This window comes from Oncorhynchus keta, chromosome 35 (genome assembly GCF_023373465.1).
Source record: "Oncorhynchus keta strain PuntledgeMale-10-30-2019 chromosome 35, Oket_V2, whole genome shotgun sequence".
Lineage (NCBI taxonomy): Eukaryota > Metazoa > Chordata > Actinopteri > Salmoniformes > Salmonidae > Oncorhynchus > Oncorhynchus keta.
Window position 1 is genome coordinate 82,552,472 of NC_068455.1, and position 23,721 is coordinate 82,576,192.

At 49.5% G+C, this 23,721-nt stretch overlaps 1 protein-coding gene across 2 annotated transcripts in view; it reads left to right on the top strand.

Annotated features, from left to right (window-relative positions):
- Positions 1–14,108: 14,108 nt before the first annotated feature.
- Positions 14,109–23,721, top strand: part of ppm1ka (protein phosphatase, Mg2+/Mn2+ dependent 1Ka) — a 31,653-nt gene continuing 22,040 nt past the window's right edge. Inside the window, exons 1-3 of one of the 2 annotated variants that reach the window (XM_052498133.1) lie at positions 14,109–14,213; positions 17,040–17,361; positions 20,487–20,659. In XM_052498133.1, the coding sequence (XP_052354093.1) occupies positions 17,089–17,361; positions 20,487–20,659 (446 nt within the window). In that variant the 5' untranslated portion in view covers positions 14,109–14,213; positions 17,040–17,088. Of the gene's footprint in view, positions 14,214–14,652; positions 14,672–17,039; positions 17,362–20,486; positions 20,660–23,721 lie in introns of those variants that run through there. The other variant, XM_052498132.1, reaches the window with a different exon arrangement.

The window sequence follows — 23,721 nt, forward strand, 5'->3', positions numbered from 1 at the left end:
CGACGCTCTAACCTAACGGTTACTGGCCCAACGCTCTAACCTAACGGTTACTGGCCCGACGCTCTAACCTAACGGTTACTGGCCCAACGCTCTAACCTAACGGTTACTGGCCCAACGCTCTAACCTAACGGTTACTGGGACGCTCTAACCTAACGGTTACTGGCCCTAACGCTCTAACCTAACGGTTACTGGCCCAACGCTCTAACCTAACGGTTACTGGCCCAACGCTCTAACCTAACGGTTACTGGCCCTAACGCTCTAACCTAACGGTTACTGGCCCACGCTCTAACCTAACGGTTACTGGCCCAACGCTCTAACCTAACGGTTACTGGCCCAACGCTCTAACCTAACGGTTACTGGCCAACGCTCTAACCTAACGGGTTACTGGCCCAACGCTCTAACCTAACGGTTACTGGCCCAACGCTCTAACCTAACGGTTACTGGCCCTAACCTAACGCTGGCAACCCTAACGGTTACTGGCCCAACGCTCTAACCTAACGGTTACTGGCCCAACGCTCTAACCTAACGGTTACTGGCCCAACGCTCTAACCTAACGGTTACTGGCCCAACGCTCTAACCTAACGGTTACTGGCCCAACGCTCTAACGGTTACTGGCCAACGCTCTAACCTAACGGTTACTGGCCAACGCTCTAACCTAACGGTTACTGGCCCGACGCTCTAACCCTAACGGTTACTGGCCCAACGCTCTAACCTAACGGGTTACTGGCCCAACGCTCTAACCTAACGGTTACTGGCCCGACGCTCTAACCTAACGGTTACTGGCCCGACGCTCTAACCTAACGGTTACTGGCCCAACGCTCTAACCTAACGGTTACTGGCCCGACGCTCTAACCTAACGGTTACTGGCCCAACGCTCTAACCTAACGGTTACTGGCCCAACGCTCTAACCTAACGGTTACTGACCCAACGCTCTAACCTAACGGTTACTGGCCCAACGCTCTAACCTAACGGTTACTGGCCCAACGCTCTAACCTAACGGTTACTGGCCCAACGCTCTAACCTAACGGTTACTGGCCCAACGCTCTAACCTAACGGTTACTGGCCCAACGCTCTAACCTAACGGTTACTGGCCCAACGCTCTAACCTAACGGTTACTGGCCCAACGCTCTAACCTAACGGTTACTGGCCCAACGCTCTAACCTAACGGTTACTGGCCCAACGCTCTAACCTAACGGTTACTGGCCCAACGCTCTAACCTAACGGTTACTGGCCCAACGCTCTAACCTAACGGTTACTGGCCCGACGCTCTAACCTAACGGTTACTGGCCTAACGCTCTAACCTAACGGTTACTGGCCAACGCTCTAACCTAACGGTTACTGGCCCAACGCTCTAACCTAACGGTTACTGGCCCAACGCTCTAACCTAACGGTTACCGACGCTCTAACCTAACGGTTACTGGACGCTCTAACCTAACGGTTACTGGCCCAACGCTCTAACCTAACGGTTACTGGCCCAACGCTCTAACCTAACGGTTACTGGCCCAACGCTCTAACCTAACGGTTACTGGCCTAACGCTCTAACCTAACGGTTACTGGCCCAACGCTCTAACCTAACGGTTACTGGCCCGCTCTAACCCTAACGGTTACTGGCCCAACGCTCTAACCTAACGGTTACTGGCCCGACGCTCTAACGCTGGCTAACTAACCTAACGGTTACTGGCCTAACGCTCTAACCTAACGGTTACTGGCCCAACGCTCTAACCTAACGGTTACTGGCCCGACGCTCTAACCTAACGGTTACTGGCCCAACGCTCTAACCTAACGGTTACTGGCCCAACGCTCTAACCTAACGGTTACTGGCCCAACGCTCTAACCTAACGGTTACTGGCCCAACGCTCTAACCTAACGGTTACTGGACCCGACGCTCTAACCTAACGGTTACTGGCCCAACGCTCTAACCTAACGGTTACTGGCCCAACGCTCTAACCTAACGGTTACTGGCCCGACGCTCTAACCTAACGGTTACTGGCCCAACGCTCTAACCTAACGGTTACTGGCCCTGGACTGCTCAACCTAACGGTTACTGGCCCAACGCTCTAACCTAACGGTTACTGGCCCAACGCTCTAACCTAACGGTTACTGGCCCAACGCTCTAACCTAACGGTTACTGGCCTAACGCTCTAACCTAACGGTTACTGGCCCAACGCTCTAACCTAACGGTTACTGGCCCAACGCTCTAACCTAACGGTTACTGGCCCAACGCTCTAACCTAACGGTTACTGGCCCAACGCTCTAACCTAACGGTTACTGGCCCAACGCTCTAACCTAACGGTTACTGGCCCAACGCTCTAACCTAACGGTTACTGGCCCAACGCTCTAACCTAACGGTTACTGGCCCAACGCTCTAACCTAACGGTTACTTCTAACCTAACGGTTACTGGCCCGACGCTCCAACCTAACGGTTACTGACCTGACGCTCTAACCTAACGGTTACTGGCCCGACGCTCTAACCTACGTTTTACTGGCCCCGCTCTAACCTAACGGTTACTGGCCCGGTTAACGCTCTAACCTAACGGTTACTGGCCCAACGCTCTACTCTAACCTAACGGTTACTGGCCTAACGCTCCTAACCTAACGGTTACTGACCTAACGCTCTAACCTAACGGTTACTGGCCTAACGCTCTAACCTAACGGTTACTGGCCCAACGCTCTAACCTAACGGTTTACTGGCCCGACGCTCTAACCTAACGGTTACTGGCCCAACGCTCTAACCTAACGGTTACTGGCCCAACGCTCTAACCTAACGGTTACTGGCCCAACGCTCTAACCTAACGGTTACTGGCCCGACGCTCTAATCCTAACGGTTACTGGCCCAACGCTCTAACCTAACGGTTACTGGCCCAACGCTCTAACCTAACGGTTACTGGCCTAACGCTCTAACCTAACGGTTACTGGCCAACGCTCTAACCTAACGGTTACTGGCTAACGCTCTAACCTAACGGTTACTGGCCTAACGCTCTAACCTAACGGTTACTGGCCTAACGCTCTAACCTAACGGTTACTGCCCAACGCTCTAACCTAACGGTTACTGGCCCAACGCTCTAACCTAACGGTTACTGGCCCAACGCTCTAACCTAACGGTTACTGGCTCCTAACGCTCTAACCTAACGGTTACTGGCCCAACGCTCTAACCTAACGGTTACTGGCCCAACGCTCTAACCTAACGGTTACTGGCCCAACGCTCTAACCTAACGGTTACTGGCCCAACGCTCTAACCTAACGGTTACTGGCCCAACGCTCTAACCTAACGGTTACTGGCCCAACGCTCTAACCTAACGGTTACTGGCCCAACGCTCTAACCTAACGGTTACTGGACCCAACGCTCTAACCTAACGGTTACTGGCCCAACGCTCTAACCTAACGGTTACTGGCCCAACGCTCTAACCTAACGGTTACTGGCCCAACGCTCTAACCTAACGGTTACTGGCCCAACGCTCTAACCTAACGGTTACTGGCCCAACGCTCTAACCTAACGGTTACTGGCCCAACGCTCTAACCTAACGGTTACTGGCTTAACGCTCTAACCTAACGGTTACTGGCCCAACGCTCTAACCTAACGGTTACTGGCCCAACGCTCTAACCTAACGGTTACTGGCCCGACGCTCTAACCTAACGGTTACTGGCCCGCGCTCTAACGTTACTGGCTACGCTCTAACCTAACGGTTACTGGCCCAACGCTCTAACCTAACGGTTACTGGCCGACGCTCAACCTAACGGTTACTGGCCCGACGCTCTAACCTAACGGTTACTGGCCCAACGCTCTAACCTAACGGTTACTGGCCCAACGCTCTAACCTAACGGTTACTGGCCCGACGCTCTAACCTAACGGTTACTGGCCTACGCTCTAACCTAACGGTTACTGGCCTAACGCTCTAACCTAACGGTTACTGGCCCAACGCTCTAACCTAACGGTTACTGGCCTAACGCTCTAACCTAACGGTTACTGGCCCAACGCTCTAACCCTAACGGTTACTGGCCCAACGCTCTAACCTAACGGTTACTGGCCCAACGCTCTAACCTAACGGTTACTGGCCCAACGCTCTAACCTAACGGTTACTGGCCCAACGCTCTAACCTAACGGTTACTGGCCTAACGCTCTAACCTAACGGTTACTGGCCCAACGCTCTAACCTAACGGTTACTGACCCAACGCTCTAACCTAACGGTTACTGGCCCAACGCTCTAACCTAACGGTTACTGGCCCAACGCTCTAACCTAACGGTTACTGGCCCAACGCTCTAACCTAACGGTTACTGGCCCAACGCTCTAACCTAACGGTTACTGGCCCTAACGCCAACCTAACGGTTACTAACGCTCTAACCTAACGGTTACTGGCTAACGCTCTAACCTAACGGTTACTGACCCAACGCTCTAACCTAACGGTTACTGGCCCAACGCTCTAACCTAACGGTTACTGGCCCCAACGCTCTAACCTAACGGTTACTGGCCCAACGCTCTAACCTAACGGTTACTGGCCCAACGCTCTAACCTAACGGTTACTGGCCTAACGCTCTAACCTAACGGTTACTGGCCCAACGCTCTAACCTAACGGTTACTGGCCCGACGCTCTAACCTAACGGTTACTGGCCCAACGCTCTAACCTAACGGTTACTGGCTCAACGCTCTAACCTAACGGTTACTGGCCCGACGCTCTAACCTAACGGTTACTGGCCCTAACGCTCTAACCTAACGGTTACTGGACCTCAACGCTCTAACCTAACGGTTACTGGCCGACGCTCTAACCTAACGGTTACTGGCCCGACGCTCTAACCTAACGGTTACTGGCTCTAACGCTTTCTAACCTAACGGTTACTGGCCCAACGCTCTAACCTAACGGTTACTGGCTAACGGTTACTGGCCCAACGCTCTAACCTAACGGTTACTGGCCTAACGCTCTAACCTAACGGTTACTGGCCCAACGCTCTAACCTAACGGTTACTGGCCCAACGCTCTAACCTAACGGTTACTGGCCCGACGCTCTAACCTAACGGTTACTGGCCCAACGCTCTAACCTAACGGTTACTGGCCCGACGCTCTAACCTAACGGTTACTGGCCCAACGCTCTAACCTAACGGTTACTGGCCCAACGCTCTAACCTAACGGTTACTGGCCCAACGCTCTAACCTAACGGTTACTGGCCCAACGCTCTAACCTAACGGTTACTGGCCCAACGCTCTAACCTAACGGTTACTGGCCCAACGCTCTAACCTAACGGTTACTGGCCCAACGCTCTAACCTAACGGTTACTGGCCCAACGCTCTAACCTAACGGTTACTGGCCTAACGCTCTAACCTAACGGTTACTGGCCTAACGCTCTAACCTAACGGTTACTGGCCCAACGCTCTAACCTAACGGTTACTGGCCCAACGCTCTAACCTAACGGTTACTGGCCCAACGCTCTAACCTAACGGTTACTGGCCTAACGCTCTAACCTAACGGTTACTGGCCCGACGCTCTAACCTAACGGTTACTGGCCCAACGCTCTAACCTAACGGTTACTGGCCTAACGCTCTAACCTAACGGTTACTGGCCCGACGCTCTAACCTAACGGTTACTGGCCTAACGCTCTAACCTAACGGTTACTGGCCCGACGCTCTAACCTAACGGTTACTGGCCCAACGCTCTAACCTAACGGTTACTGGCCCGACGCTCTAACCTAACGGTTACTGGCCCAACGCTCTAACCTAACGGTTACTGGCCAACGCTCTAACCTAACGGTTACTGGCCCAACGCTCTAACCTAACGGTTTACTGCTCTAACCTAACGCTCTAACCTCTAACCTAACGGTTACTGGCCCAACGCTCTAACCTAACGGTTACTGGCCCAACGCTCTAACCTAACGGTTACTGGCCCAACGCTCTAACCTAACGGTTACTGGCCCAACGCTCTAACCTAACGGTTACTGGCCCGACGCTCTAACCTAACGGTTACTGGCCCAACGCTCTAACCTAACGGTTACTGGCCCAACGCTCTAACCTAACGGTTACTGGCCCAACGCTCTAACCTAACGGTTACTGGCCCGACGCTCTAACCTAACGGTTACTGGCCCAACGCTCTAACCTAACGGTTACTGGCCCAACGCTCTAACCTAACGGTTACTGGCCCGACGCTCTAACCTAACGGTTACTGGCCCGACGCTCTAACCTAACGGTTACTGGCCCGACGCTCTAACCTAACGGTTACTGGCCCAACGCTCTAACCTAACGGTTACTGCTCAACCTAACGCTCTAACCTAACCTAACGGTTACTGGCCCGACGCTCTAACCTAACGGTTACTGGCCCAACGCTCTAACCTAACGGTTACTGGCCCAACGCTCTAACCTAACGGTTACTGGCCAACGCTCTAACCTAACGGTTACTGGCCCAACGCTCTAACCTAACGGTTACTGGCCCAACGCTCTAACCTAACGGTTACTGGCCCAACGCTCTAACCTAACGGTTACTGGCCCGACGCTCTAACCTAACGGTTACTGGCCCAACGCTCTAACCTAACGGTTACTGGCCCAACGCTCTAACCTAACGGTTACTGGCCCAACGCTCTAACCTAACGGTTACTGGCCCAACGCTCTAACCTAACGGTTACTGGCCCAACGCTCCAACCTAACGGTTACTGGCCCAACGCTCTAACCTAACGGTTACTGGCCCAACGCTCTAACCTAACGGTTACTGGCCCAACGCTCTAACCTAACGGTTACTGACCCAACGCTCTAACCTAACGGTTACTGGCCCAACGCTCTAACCTAACGGTTACTGGCCCGACGCTCTAACCTAACGGTTACTGGCCCGACGCTCTAACCTAACGGTTACTGGCCCGACGCTCTAACCTAACGGTTACTGGCCCAACGCTCTAACCTAACGGTTACTGGCCCAACGCTCTAACCTAACGGTTACTGGCCCAACGCTCTAACCTAACGGTTACTGGCCCAACGCTCTAACCTAACGGTTACTGGCCCAACGCTCTAACCTAACGGTTACTGGCCCAACGCTCTAACCTAACGGTTACTGGCCCAACGCTCTAACCTAACGGTTACTGGCCCAACGCTCTAACCTAACGGTTACTGGCCCAACGCTCTAACCTAACGGTTACTGACCCAACGCTCCAACCTAACGGTTACTGGCCCAACGCTCTAACCTAACGGTTACTGGCCCAACGCTCTAACCTAACGGTTACTGGCCCAACGCTCTAACCTAACGGTTACTGGCCCAACGCTCTAACCTAACGGTTACTGGCCCAACGCTCTAACCTAACGGTTACTAACTTACCAACGCTCCAACCTAACGGTTACTGGCCCAACGCTCTAACCTAACGGTTACTGGCCCGACGCTCTAACCTAACGGTTACTGGCCCAACGCTCTAACCTAACGGTTACTGGCCCAACGCTCCAACCTGACGGTTACTGGCTAACAACGCTCCAACCTAACGGTTACTGGCCAGACGCTCTAACCTAACGGTTACTGGCCCAACGCTCTAACCTAACGGTTACTGGCCCAACGCTCTAACCTAACGGTTACTGGCCCAACGCTCTAACCTAACGGTTACTGGCCAGACGCTCTAACCTAACGGTTACTGGCCCAACGCTCTAACCTAACGGTTACTGGCCCAACGCTCTAACCTAACGGTTACTGGCCCAACGCTCTAACCTAACGGTTACTGGCCCAACGCTCTAACCTAACGGTTACTGGCCCAACGCTCTAACCTAACGGTTACTGGCCCAACGCTCTAACCTAACGGTTACTGGCCCAACGCTCTAACCTAACGGTTACTGGCCCAACGCTCTAACCTAACGGTTACTGGCCCGACGCTCTAACCTAACGGTTACTGGCCCAACGCTCTAACCTAACGGTTACTGGCCCAACGCTCTAACCTAACGGTTACTGGCCCAACGCTCCAACCTAACGGTTACTGGCCCAACGCTCTAACCTAACGGTTACTGGCCCAACGCTCTAACCTAACGGTTACTGGCCCAACGCTCTAACCTAACGGTTACTGGCCCAACGCTCTAACCTAACGGTTACTGGCCCAACGCTCTAACCTAACGGTTACTGGCCCGACGCTCTAACCTAACGGTTACTGGCCCAACGCTCTAACCTAACGGTTACTGGCGGGCTAACCTACTTGATTACTGGCCCAACGCTCTAACCTAACGGTTACTGGCTAACGCTCTAACCTAACGGTTACTGGCCCAACGCTCTAACCTAACGGTTACTGGCCCAACGCTCTAACCTAACGGTTACTGGCCCAACGCTCTAACCTAACGGTTACTGGCCCAACGCTCTAACCTAACGGTTACTGGCCCAACGCTCTAACCTAACGGTTACTGGCCCGACGCTCTAACCTAACGGTTACTGACCCAACGCTCTAACCTAACGGTTACTGGCCCGACGCTCTAACCTAACGGTTACTGGCCCAACGCTCTAACCTAACGGTTACTGACCCAACGCTCTAACCTAACGGTTACTGGCCCAACGCTCTAACCTAACGGTTACTGACCCAACGCTCTAACCTAACGGTTACTGGCCCGACGCTCTAACCTAACGGTTACTGGCCCAACGCTCTAACCTAACGGTTACTGGCCCAACGCTCTAACCTAACGGTTACTGGCCCAACGCTCTAACCTAACGGTTACTGGCCCAACGCTCTAACCTAACGTTACTGGCCCAACGCTTACTGACCCCAACGCTCCAACCTAACGGTTACTGGCCCAACGCTCTAACCTAACGGTTACTGGCCCAACGCTCTAACCTAACGGTTACTGGCCCAACGCTCTAACCTAACGGTTACTGGCCCAACGCTCTAACCTAACGGTTACTGGCCCAACGCTCTAACCTAACGGTTACTGGCCCGACGCTCTAACCTAACGGTTACTGACCCGACGCTCTAACCTAACGGTTACTGGCCCAACGCTCTAACCTAACGGTTACTGGCCCCAACGCTCTAACCTAACGGTTACTGGCCCAACGCTCAACCTAACGGTTACTGGCCCAACGCTCTAACCTAACGGTTACTGGCCCAACGCTCTAACCTACGCTCTAACCTAACGGTTACTGGCCCGACGCTCTAACCTAACGGTTACTGGCCTAACGCTCTAACCTAACGGTTACTGGCCCGACGCTCTAACCTAACGGTTACTGGCCCGACGCTCTAACCTAACGGTTACTGGCCCGACGCTCTAACCTAACGGTTACTGGCCCGACGCTCTAACCTAACGGTTACTGGCCCAACGCTCTAACCTAACGGTTACTGGCCCAACGCTCTAACCTAACGGTTACTGGCCCGACGCTCAACCTAACGGTTACTGGCCCGACGCTCTAACCTAACGGTTACTGGCTCCAACGCTCTAACCTAACGGTTACTGGCCCAACGCTCTAACCTAACGGTTACTGGCCCGACGCTCTAACCTAACGGTTACTGGCCTAACGCTCTAACCTAACGGTTACTGGCCCAACGCTCTAACCTAACGGTTACTGGCCCAACGCTCTAACCTAACGGTTACTGGCCCAACGCTCTAACCTAACGGTTACTTGCCCAACGCTCCAACCTAACGGTTACTGGCCCAACGCTCCAACCTAACGGTTACTGGCCCAACGCTCAACCTAACGGTTACTGGCCCAACGCTCTAACCTAACGGTTACTGGCCCAACGCTCTAACCTAACGGTTACTGGCCCAACGCTCTAACCTAACGGTTACTGGCCCAACGCTCTAACCTAACGGTTACTGGCCCGACGCTCTAACCTAACGGTTACTGGCCCGACGCTCTAACCTAACGGTTACTGGCCCGACGCTCTAACCTAACGGTTACTGGCCCGACGCTCTAACCTAACGGTTACTGGCCCGACGCTCTAACCTAACGGTTACTGGCCCGACGCTCTAACCTAACGGTTACTGGCCCGACGCTCTAACCTAACGGTTACTGGCCCAACGCTCTAACCTAACGGTTACTGGCCCAACGCTCCAACCTAACGGTTACTGGCCCGACGCTCTAACCTAACGGTTACTGGCCCAACGCTCTAACCTAACGGTTACTGGCCCGACGCTCTAACCTAACGGTTACTGGCCCGACGCTCTAACCTAACGGTTACTGGCCCAACGCTCTAACCTAACGGTTACTGGCCCGACGCTCTAACCTAACGGTTACTGGCCCGACGCTCTAACCTAACGGTTACTGGCCCAACGCTCTAACCTAACGGTTACTGGCCCGACGCTCTAACCTAACGGTTACTGGCCCAACGCTCTAACCTAACGGTTACTGGCCCGACGCTCTAACCTAACGGTTACTGGCCCGACGCTCTAACCTAACGGTTACTGGCCCGACGCTCTAACCTAACGGTTACTGGCCCGACGCTCTAACCTAACGGTTACTGGCCCAACGCTCTAACCTAACGGTTACTGGCCCAACGCTCTAACCTAACGGTTACTGGTCTAACGCTCCAACCTAACGGTTACTGACCCAACGCTCTAACCTAACGGTTACTGACCCAACGCTCTAACCTAACGGTTACTGGCCCAACGCTCTAACCCTAACGGTTACTGGCCCAACGCTCTAACCTAACGGTTACTGGCCCGACGCTCTAACCTAACGGTTACTGGCCCAACGCTCTAACCTAACGGTTACTGGCCCGACGCTCTAACCTAACGGTTACTGGCCCAACGCTCTAACCTAACGGTTACTGGCCCAACGCTCTAACCTAACGGTTACTGGCCCGTCGCTCAACCTAACGGTTACTGACCCAACGCTCTAACCTAACAGTTACTGACCCGACGCTCTAACCTAACGGTTACTGGCCCAACGCTCTAACCTAACGGTTACTGGCCCGACGCTCTAACCTAACGGTTACTGGCCCGACGCTCTAACCTAACGGTTACTGGCCCGACGCTCTAACCTAACGGTTACTGGCCCAACGCTCTAACCACGATTTACTGCCCGACGCTCTAACCTAACGGTTACTGGCCCGACGCTCTAACCTAACGGTTACTGGCCCAACGCTCTAACCTAACGGTTACTGGCCCGACGCTCTAACCTAACGGTTACTGGCCCGACGCTCTAACCTAACGGTTACTGGCCCGACGCTCTAACCTAACGGTTACTGGCCCAACGCTCTAACCTAACGGTTACTGGCCCAACGCTCTAACCTAACGGTTACTGGCCCGACGCTCCAACCTAACGGTTACTGACCCAACGCTCTAACCTAACGGTTACTGACCCAACGCTCTAACCTAACGGTTACTGGCCCAACGCTCTAACCTAACGGTTACTGGCCCAACGCTCTAACCTAACGGTTACTGGCCCGACGCTCTAACCTAACGGTTACTGGCCCAACGCTCTAACCTAACGGTTACTGGCCCGACGCTCTAACCTAACGGTTACTGGCCCAACGCTCTAACCTAACGGTTACTGGCCCAACGCTCTAACCTAACGGTTACTGGCCCGACGCTCCAACCTAACGGTTACTGACCCAACGCTCTAACCTAACGGTTACTGACCCGACGCTCTAACCTAACGGTTACTGGCCCAACGCTCCAACCTAACGGTTACTGACCCGACGCTCTAACCTAACGGTTACTGGCCCAACGCTCTAACCTAACGGTTACTGGCCCAACGCTCTAACCTAACGATTTACTGGCCCAACGCTCTAACCTAACGGTTACTGGCCGACGCTCTAACCTAACGGTTACTGGCCCAACGCTCTAACCTAACGGTTACTGGCCCAACGCTCTAACCTAACGGTTACTGGCCCGACGCTCTAACCTAACGGTTACTGACCTGACGCTCCAACCTAACGGTTACTGGCCCAACGCTCTAACCTAACGGTTACTGGCCCAACGCTCTAACCTAACGGTTACTGACCCAACGCTCCAACCTAACGGTTACTGGCCCAACGCTCTAACCTAACGGTTACTGGCCCAACGCTCTAACCTAACGGTTACTGGCCCAACGCTCTAACCTAACGGTTACTGGCCCGACGCTCTAACCTAACGGTTACTGACCCAACGCACTAACCTAACGGTTACTGACCCAACGCTCTAACCCTAACGGTTACTGGCCCAACGCTCTAACCTAACGGTTACTGGCCCGACGCTCTAACCTAACGGTTACTGGCCCAACGCTCTAACCTAACGGTTACTGGCCCGACGCTCCAACCTAACGGTTACTGGCCCAACGCTCTAACCTAACGGTTACTGGCCCGACGCTCTAACCTAACGGTTACTGGCCCAACGCTCTTGAATCAGTCATAGAGCCCATTGTCCTTTATGGTTGTGGAGGTCTGGGGTCCGTTCACCAACCAAGAATTCATCAAATGGGACAAACACCAAATTGAGACTCTGCACGCAGAATTCTGCAAAAATATCCTCTGTGTACGACGTAAAACACCAAATAATGCATGCAGAGCAGAATTAGGCCGATACCCACGAATTATCAAAATCCAGAAAAGAGCCGTTAAATTCTACAACCACCTAAAAGCGATTCCCAAACCTTCCATAACAAAGCCATCCCAGACAGAGAGAATAACCTAGAGAAGAGTCCCCAAAGCAAGCTGGTCCTGGGGCTCTGTTCACAAACAGACCCCACAGAGCCCCAGGACAGCAACACAATTAGACCCAATCAAATCACGAGAAAACAAAAAGATTATTACAAAAAAAACACAAAAAATTTACAAAAAATATCAGAGCAAACTAGAATACTATTTGGCCTTAAACAGAGAGTACACAGTAGCAGAATACCTGACCACTATGACTGACCCAAAATTAAGGAATGTTTTGACTATGTACAGACTCAGTGAGCATAGCCTTGCTATTGAGAAAGGCTGCCGTAGGCAGACATGGCTCTCGAGAGAAGACAGGCTGTGTGCTCACTGCCCACAGAATGTGGAAACTGAGCTGCACTTCCTAACCTCCTGCCAAATGCATGACCATATTAGAGATACATATTTCCCTCAGATTACACAGATCCACAGTAGCAAGATGCGTGACCTGTTGCCAGAAGAAAAGGGCAACCAGTGAAGAACAAACACCATTGTAAATACAAACAATATTTATGTTTACAGTATTTATGCTCCCTTTTGTACTTTAACTATCTGCACATCATTACAACACTGTATATATAATATGACATTTGAAATGTCTTTACTCTTTTGGAACTTCTGTGAGGTTTTATGTGTTTGATACCATTCCGTTAAATTCCGTTCCGTTCCATTCCGTTCCGTAATGTTTACTCCTAATTTAATTGTTTATTTCACTTTTGTTTATTATCTATTTCACTTGTTTTGGCAATGTTAACACGTTTCCCAATAAAGCCATTTGATTTTAATTGAATTGAGAGAGAGAGAGAGCGAGAGAGAGAGAGAGAGAGCGAGAGAGAGAGAGCGAGAGAGAGAGAGAGAGAGAGACAGAGAGAGAGACAGAGAGAGCGAGAGAGCGAGAGAGAGAGAGTAGGAGAGAGAGAGCGAGAGAGAGAGAGAGAGAGAGCGAGAGAGAGAGAGAGAGAACAGAGAGAGAGAGAGAGAGCGAGAGAGAGACAGAGAGAGCGAGAGAGAAGAGAGAGAGACAGAGAGAGCGAGAGAGCGAGAGAGAGAGAGTAGGAGAGAGAGAGCGAGAGAGAGAAGAGAGAGAGAGCGAGAGAGAGAGAGAAGAGAGAGAGAGCGACAGAGAGAGAGAGAAGAGAGAGAGACAGAGAGAGCGAGAGAGAGAGAAGAGAGAGAGAGCGAGAGAGAGAGAGAAGAGAGAGAGAGCGAGAGAGAGAGAGAGAGAGAGAGACAGAGAGATGAGAGAGAGACAGAGAGAGATGAGAGAGAGAGACAGAGAGAGATGAGAGACAGAGAGAGAGAGAGAGAGAGAGAGAGAGAGAGAGAGAGAGAGAGAGAGAGAGAGAGAGAGAGAGAGAGAGAGAGAGAGAGAGAGAGAGAGAGACAGAGAGAGAGGGTGGTTGGGAGGAGGGGGGGGGATGAGCAAGGGTAGGGGGGGGGCAAGAGTGAGAGATACTATATAGCGCAAATAGACCTGGCACACGGCCAAAACCACACACACCCCTGTACCCCATTGGCCGCGTGTATTTGTGTTGTTTGAATGATGATTGGTGCGTCAGAGCACCGTTTAAAATGCATTGAGCAAAGCCCCTCAAAGACCGGTTCAGAGCTGGGAACAATTTTCACCTGCACATCGGGGAGGCCCATTAAGCTACGTAAGAACTGCAAACGTGAGTTGAAATGTCAGTTTTTTCACCGTTCCTGACTACTATTCCGATGATTTATTATGAGGTAGAATTAATTATCTAGTCTACCTGACTGTTTCTTCTATTCTACAGTTTCTGATGTTTTTCTTTGATGTTTTTCTTTTCATGGCATCTCTCGTGCTATTTGTTACATGACACTTGTTTTACATTTTTTGTTTGTCTAGACTTTACAGTTCAGGGAGTTTTAGTATCGTAATGAAGGCATGGAGCAGGTCTCGAACCCACGACTTTCTAGCCCGAAGCCCAGCGCGCTGTGCCGCTCAAGCGGCAGGAGTCGATAACCCTGTTAATAAACCCAGAGTCATTACACCCCTCTTTCAAAGAGCGGGTCGTCGCGCTAGGAACACGCTCACCGGACAAGCACACGCACTGTCGTGGATGCAAGGTCCGATCCCACTTCTGAAACCAGTGTCATGAAACAGGTAGGGAAGCAGGTCTCGAAGCCTCGACCTATCTAAAGCCCTATTAGCCAGCAAGCTAGCAAATAACACTAAAGGGATTTTTCCACTCCTCAAATTGTCCAGTGTTGGTGATCGCCCACTGGACTTTACAATAACAGCATTTACAGCTCCAGCAGGGCAGAAATGTGAGGAACTGACTTCTTGGAAAGGTGGCATCCTATGACGGTGCCACGTTGAAAGTCACTCAACTCCTCAGTAAGGCCAATGTTTGTCTATGGAGATTGCATAGCTGTGTGCTCGATTTTATACACCTGTCAGCAACGGGTGTGGCTGAAATAGGCAAATCCACTATTTTGAATGGGTGTCCACATACCGTAGTTATGATGTATATTTGGATTGTAAAAGTGGGCCCCATGTTTTACTGCCATGCACATCTCTCTCTGGCTCTCTTGCTCTCACCCTCTACCCTCCCCTCGCTCCCTCTCTCTCCCTCTACCCTCCCCTCTCTCCCTCTCTACCCTCCCCTCGCTCCCTCTCCCTCTCTCTCCCTCTACCCTCCCTCTCTCCCTCTCTCCCCCTCTACCCTCCCTCTCTCTCCTCTCTCTCCCTCTACCCTCCCCTCCCCTCTCTCTCCCTCTACCCTCCCCTGCTCCCTCTCTCTCCCTCTACCCTCCCTCTCTCCCTCTCTCTCCCTCTACCCCTCCCCTCTCTCTCCCTCTACCCTCCCCTCGCTCCCTCTCTCTCCCTCTACCCTCCCCTCGCTCCCTCTCTCTCCCTCTACTCTCCCCTCGCTCCCTGAATGACTAGTCTTGAAACCTGACTGATTTGGATCAAGAAGGTCATTCTGAGAGAGATAGCGGGAGAGCTGGCCAAGGACGGCACGTTCAAGAGTTTTGGAGAGAAAAGAAAGAAGGGATACTGGTCTGTAGTTGTTGACATCGGAGGGATCGAGTGTAGGTTTTTTCAGAAGGGGTGCAACTCTCGCTCTCTTGAAGACGGAAGGGACGTAGCCAGCGGTCAGGGATGAGTTGATGAGCGAGGTGAGGTAAGGGAGGAGGTCTCCGGAAATGGTCTGGAGAAGAAAGAAGGGGATAGGGTCAAGCGGGCAGGTTGTTGGGCGGCCGGCCGTCACGAGAGGCGAGATTTCATCTGGAGAGAGAGGGGAGAAAGAGGTCAGAGCACAGGGTAGGGCAGTGTGAGCAGAACCAGCGGTGTCGTTTGACTTAGCAAACGAGGATCGGATGTCGTCAACCTTCTTTTCAAAATGGTTGACGAAGTCATCTGCAGAGAGGGAGGAGGGGGGGAGTGGGAGGAGGATTCAGGAGGGAGGAGAAGGTGGCAAAGAGCTTCCTAGGGTTAGAGGCAGATGCTTGGAATTTAGAGTGGTAGAAAGTGGCTTTAGCAGCAGAGACAGAGGAGGAAAATGTAGAGAGGAGGGAGTGAAAGGATGCCAGGTCCGTCGTCGAGCCACAGAGCGGGAGGGGAGGACCGAGCCGGCCTGGAGGATAGGGGACATAGAGAGTCAAAGGATGCAGAAAGGGAGGAGAGGAGGGTTGAGGAGGCAGAATCAGGAGATAGGTTGGAGAAGGTTTGAGCAGAGGGAAGAGATGATAGGATGGAAGAGGAGAGAGTAGCGGGGGAGAGAGAGCGAAGGTTGGGACGGCGCGATACCATCCGAGTAGGGGCAGTGTGGGAAGTGTTGGATGAGAGCGAGAGGGAAAAGGATACAAGGTAGTGGTCGGAGACTTGGAGGGAGTTGCAATGAGGTTAGTGGAAGAACAGCATCTAGTAAAGATGAGGTCGAGTGTATTGCCTGCCTTGTGAGTAGGGGGAAGGTGAGAGGGTGAGGTCAAAAGAGGAGAGGAGTGGAAAGAAGGAGGCAGAGAGGAATGAGTCAAAGGTAGACGTGGGGAGGTTAAAGTCGCCCAGAACTGTGAGAGGTGAGCCGTCCTCAGGAAAGGAGCTTATCAAGGCATCAAGCTCATTGATGAACTCTCCGAGGGGACCTGGAGGGCGATAAATGATAAGGATGTTAAGCTTGAAAGGGCTGGTAACTGTGACAGCATGGAATTCAACCCCCCATCTCTCTCTGACTGTGATCTTCATCTTGTATTCTCCAGGGAGCGACCCTCCATCGAACCTCTACCCTCCCCTCTCTCCCTCTCTCTCCCTCTACCCCCCATCTCTCTCTGACTGTGATCTTCATCTTCTATTCTCCAGGGAGAGACCCTCCATCGAACCTCTACCCTCCCCTCTCTCCCTCTCTCTCCCTCTACCCTCCCCTCTCTCCCCTCTCTCCCTCTCTCTCCCTCTACCCTCCCCTCTCTCCCTCTCTCTCCCTCTACCCCCCATCTCTTTCTGACTGTGATCTTCATCTTCTATTCTCCAGGGAGAGACCCTCCATCGAACTCCAGATCTCAAACAGTCCAACTGCGATCATGTCTTCGACTATGTTTATCAACCTGGTACGCTGCGGTCGGTCTCCGTTCGGACGCCACACTGCCTTTCTGACCGCACGGCCCCCCTTGTCCCCCCCAGCCTCCCCCTTGTCCCCCCCAGCCTCCCCCAGTGCGGTCCAGGTCCGGTGGAAGTGTACTGCTCGGTTTGTCTCTGACGCTAGCGGTCGACCGACCACCTGGGACTCCTTTGGGACCTGGGACAATAGGATAGAGGAGCCCATTCTGCTGTCTCCTAGGAATCCCATCCCACAGGTATGTGTTATATACAATCGGGTCCATAAATAATTAATATTTTGACCACGTTATTATCATTCTGGCTCTGTATGCCACCACAATAGATTTGAAAGTGCAGACTTCCAGCTTTAATTTGATGTAATGTACATCCAAATCGGGAAGAAGGAAGGAATTACAGCACTTTTTATATGTGCCCTCCCCCCATTTTAAGGGCTCAAAAGTAATTGAACAAACTAACATAATCATAAATGAAATTGTAAATTTGAATACTTGGTTGCAAAACCTTTTCGGTTTCAATGACTGCCTGAAGTCTGGAGACATCACCAGAGGCTGGGTGTCTTCCCTGCTCTGCCAGACCTTTACTGTGTCTTCAGCTCAATTGGATTCAGGTCAGGTGATTGACTTGGCCATTGCAAGGTGACCGGAAACATGACCGAATACAATCAGTGTAGCTATTCCCTCCGCAAGGCAATCAAACAAGCTAAGCGTCAGTATAGAGACAAAGTGGAGTCGCAATTCAACGACTCAGACACGAGACACGAGAGGTGTGTGGCAGGGTCTACAGTCAATCACGAACTACAAAAGAAAAACCCTGTCGCCGACCAGGATGTCTTGCTCCCAGACAGCCTAAACAACTTCTTTGCTCGCTTTGAGGACATTACAGTAACACTCACACGGCCCGCTACCAAAACCTGCAGGCTCTCCTTCACTGTAGCCAATGTGAGTAAAACATTTAAATATGTTAACCCTCGCAAGGCTGCAGGCCCAGACGGCATCCCTAGCCACGTCCTCAGAGCATGCGCAGACCAGCTGGCTGGTGTGTTTATGGACATATTCAATCAATCCTTATCCCAGTCTGCTGTTCCCACATGCTTCAAGAGGGCCACTATTGCCCCTGTTCCCAAGAAAGCTAAGGTAACTGAACTAAATGACTATCACCCCATTGCACTCACTTCTGTCATCATGAAGTGCTTTGAGAGACTAGACAAGGACCATATCACCTTCACCCTACCTGACACCCTAGACCCACTCCAATTTGCTTACCGCCCCAATAGGTCCACAGACGATGCAATCTCAACCACACTGCACACTGCCCTGACCCATCTGGACAAGAGGAATACCTATGTAAGAATGCTGTTCATCGACTACAGCTCAGCATTTAACACGATAGTACCCTCCAAACTCGTCATTAAGCTCGAGACCCTGGGTCTCGACCCCGCCCTGTGCAACTGGGTACTGGACTTCCTGACGGGTCGCCCCCAGGTGGCGAGGTTAAGTAACAACATCTCCATCATCAACACTGGGGCCCCACAAGGGTGCGTTCTCGGCCCTCTCCTGTACTCCCTGTTCACCCATGACTGCACGCCTCCAACTCAATCATCAAGTTTGCAGACGACACTACAGTGCTGGTAGTGGTACGGTCATCGTTGCATGAAGACGTGGACCAAAGCGCATCGTGGTTCATGATGTGGTCCTTCTGTAGCTCAGTTGGTAGAGCATGGCGCTTGTAACGCCAAGGTAGTGGGTTCGATTCCCGGGACCACCCATACGTAGAATGTATGCACACATGACTGTAAGTCAAGGCTTTGGATAAAAGCGTCTGCTAAATGGCATATATTATTATATTATATATTATTATTATATTATATATTATTATTATATTATTATTTATTATTATATTATATATTATTATTATTATTATTATTATTATTATATTATATATTATTATTATATTATATATTATTATTATTATTATTATTATATTATATATTATTAGTATTATATTATATATTATTATTATTAGTATTATATTATATATTATTATTATTATATTATATATTATTATTATTATTATTATTATATTATATATTATTATTATATTATATATTATTATTATTATTATTATGTATTATTATATTATATATTATTATTATATTATATATTATTATTATATTATATATTATTATTATTATTATTATTATATTATATATTATTATTATTATATATTATTATTATATTATATATTATTATTATTATTATTATTATTATTATTATTATATTATATATTATTATTATTATTATATTATTATTATTATTATTATGTATTATTATATTATATATTATTATTATATTATATATTATTATTATTATTATTATTATTATTATTATTATATTATATATTATTATTATTATTATTATTATTATTATTATTATATTATATATTATTATATTATTTATTAATATAACTGACCAACAACAAATAATAAATGATAGCAACAAAGAAACGAGAAACGAACGAAACCAAAACAGTTCTGTAAAAGGTGCAGACACAAAACACAGGTGGGAAAAGGGTTCGAGTCTAAGTTCTCAATCAGAGACAACAGCTGCCTCTGATCACCGGGGGCAAACTACCTGCCCTCCAGGACACCTACACCACCCGATGTCACAGGAAGGCCATAAAGATCATCAAGGACAACAACCACCCGAGCCACTGCCTGTTCACCCCGCTATCATCCAGAAGGTGAGGTCAGTACAGGTGCATCAAAGCTGGGACCGAGAGACTGAAAAAACAGCTTCTATATTAAGGCCATCAGACTGTTAAACAGCCATCACGAACATTGAGTGGCTGCTGCCAACATACTGACTCAACTCCAGCCACTTTACATACCCTACATTACTAATCTCATACGTAAATGCTGTACTCTATACCATCTACTGTATCATGCCTATGCTGTTCTGTACCATCACTCATTCATATATCTTTATGTACATATTCTTTATCCCTTTACACTTGTGTGTATAAGGTAGTTGTGGAATTGTTAGGTTAGATTACTCGTTGGTTATTACTGCATGGTCAGAACTAGAAGCACAAGCATTTCGCTACACTCGCATTAACATCTGCTAACCATGTGTATGTGACAAATACAATTTGATTTGATTTATTAAATAGATAATTAACCAAAGTGAGAGAAAAAAATAATAAAAATAAACAGAAAACATTAAGTTCCCAAAGAATAAGGACCTTTAAAATGTCATATGTCCCTCTCTCTCCCCCACACTCTCGTCTCCCTCTCTGTCGCTCTGTCTCTCTCTCTATGTCTCTCTCTCTTTCCTCTCTAACCCTGTCTCTCCACTCCCTTCAGGTGAGTTTGTCCCATGTGGGCACTGCGTCTCTGCTGGGTCTTCGGAGGGAGAATGAAGACAGGTTACAGGTGGTTCGACTCAGTGACAGCATCCTGTACTTGGCTGTGTTCGATGGACACGGAGGACCACACGCCTCAGAATACTGTCACACCTACATGGAGAAATACATTAGGTACTCACTGAGTTACTTCTTCCTCCCTGTCTCTCTGTCTCTCTGTCTCTCTCTCTCAATTCAATTAAAAGGAGCTTTATGACATGGGAAACATGTGTTAACATTACCAAAGCAAGTGAAATAGATAATAAACAAACGTGAAATTAACAATAAAAATGAACAGTAAACATTACACTTACAAAAGTTCCAAAATAATAAAGACATTTCAAATGTCATATTATGTCGATATACAGTGTTGTAACGATGTGCAAATGGTTAAAGTACAAAAGGGAAAATAAATAAGCATAAATATGGGTTGTATTTACAATGGTGTTCTTCACTGGTTGACCTTTTTCTTGTGGCAACAGGTCACTAATCTCGCTGCTGTGATGGAACACTGTGGTATTTCACCCAGTAGATATGGGAGTTTATCAAAATTGGATTTTATTTTAATTCTGTAGGTGATGGCTTTGTTATGGAAGGTTTGGGAACAGAGCCCCAGGACCAGCTTGCTTAGCGGACTCTTCTCCAGGTTCATCTCTCTGTAGGTGATGGCTTTGTTGTGGAAGGTTTGTGAACAGAGCCCCAGGACCAGCTTGCTTAGGGGACTCTTCTCCAGGTTCATCTCTCTGTAGGTGATGGCTTTGTTGTGGAAGGTTTGGGAATCGCTTCCTTTTAGGTGGTTGTAGAATTTAACGGCTCTTTTCTGGATTTTGATAATTAGTGGGTATCGGCCTAATTCTGCTCTGCATGCATTATTTGGTGTTCTACGTTGTACACGGAGGATATTTTTGCAGATTCCTGCATGCAGAGTCTCAATTTGGTGTTTGTCCCATTTGATGAATTCTTGGTTGGTGAACGGACCCCAGACCTCCACAACCATCAAGGACAATGGGCTCTATGACTGATTCAAGTATTTTTAGCCAGATCCTAATTGGTATGTTGAATTTTATGTTCCTTTTGATGGCATAGAAGGCCCTTCTTGTCTCTCAGCTCGTTCACAGCTTTGTGGAAGTAACCTGTGGTGCTGATGTTTAGGCCGAGGTATATAGTGTATAGTTTTTTGTGTGCTCTAGGGCAACAGTGTCTGATGGAATTTGTATTTGTGGTCCTGGCGACTGGACCTTTTTTGGAACACCATTATTTTGGTCTTACTGAGATCTACTGTCAGGGTCCAGGTCTGTCAGGGCCTCAGGTCTGTCAGGGCCCAGGTCTGTCAGGGCCCAGGTCTGTCAGGGCCCAGGTCTGACAGAATCTGTGCAGAAGATCTCGGTGCTGCTGTAGGCCCTCCTTGGTTGGGGACAGAAGCACCAGATCATCAGCAAACAGTAGACGTTTGACTTCAGATTTTAGTAGGGTGAGGCCGGATGCTGCAGACTGTTCTCGTGCCCGTGCCAATTAGTTGATATATATGTTGAAGAGAAGCGGGCTTAAGCTACATGTGGTCCTTCTGTAGCTCAGTTGGTAGAGCATGGCGCTTGTAATGCCAGGGTAGAGGGTTCGATCCCCGGGACCACCCATACGTAGAATGTATGCACACATGACTGTAAGTCGCTTTGGATAAAAGCGTCTGCTAAATGGCATATATTATTTATTATTATTATATTATTATATTATTATATTACATCCCTGTCTAACCCCACAGCAATGTGGGAAGAAATGTGTGTTGTTTTTTGTTGCCGTACACTTGCTGTTTGTGTGCACAGATTTTATAATGTTGTGTATTTTTCCCCCAACACCACTTTCCATACGTTTTTATAGCAGACCCTCATGCCAAATGACCAGACTACTGCAGGCTATAACTGGGCCTCTATTAGACTACTGCAGGCTATAACTGGGCCTCTATTAGACTACTGCAGGCTATAACTGGGCCTCTATTAGACTACTGCAGGCTATAACTGGGCCTCTATTAGACTACTGCAGGCTATAACTGGGCCTCTATTAGACTACTGGAGGCTATAACTGGGCCTCTATTAGACTACTGCAGGCTATAACTGGGCCTCTATTAGACTACTGCAGGCTATAACTGGGCCTCTATTAGACTACTGCAGGCTATAACTGGGCCTCTATTAGACTACTGCAGGCTATAACTGGGCCTCTATTAGACTACTGCAGGCTATAACTGGGCCTCTATTAGACTACTGCAGGCTATAACTGGGCCTCTATTAGACTACTGCAGGCTATAACTGGGCCTCTATTAGACTACTGGAGGCTATAACTGGGCCTCTATTAGACTACTGCAGGCTATAACTGGGCCTCTATTAGACTACTGCAGGCTATAACTGGGCCTCTATTAGACTACTGCAGGCTATAACTGGGCCTCTATTAGACTACTGCAGGCTATAACTGGGCCTCTATTAGACTACTGCAGGCTATAACTGGGCCTCTATTAGACTACTGGAGGCTATAACTGGGCCTCTATTAGACTACTGCAGGCTATAACTGGGCCTCTATTAGACTACTGCAGGCTATAACTGGGCCTCTATTAGACTACTGCAGGCTATAACTGGGCCTCTATTAGACTACTGCAGGCTATAACTGGGCCTCTATTAGACTACTGCAGGCTATAACTGGGCCTCTATTAGACTACTGGAGGCTATAACTGGGCCTCTAGTAGACTACTGCAGGCTATAACTGAGCCTCTATTAGACTACTGCAGGCTATAACTGGGCCTCTATTAGACTACTGCAGGCTATAACTGGGCCTCTATTAGACTACTGCAGGCTATAACTGGGCCTCTATTAGACTACTGCAGGCTATAACTGGGCCTCTATTAGACTACTGCAGGCTATAACTGGGCCTCTATTAGACTACTGCAGGCTATAACTGGGCTTCTATTAGACTACTGCAGGCTATAACTGGGCCTCTATTAGACTACTGCAGGCTATAACTGGGCCTCTATTAGACTACTGCAGGCTATAACTGGGCCTCTATTAGACTACTGCAGGCTATAACTGGGCCTCTATTAGACTACTGCAGGCTATAACTGGGCCTCTATTAGACTACTGCAGGCTATAACTGGGCCTCTATTAGACTACTGCAGGCTATAACTGGGCCTCTATTAGACTACTGCAGGCTATAAC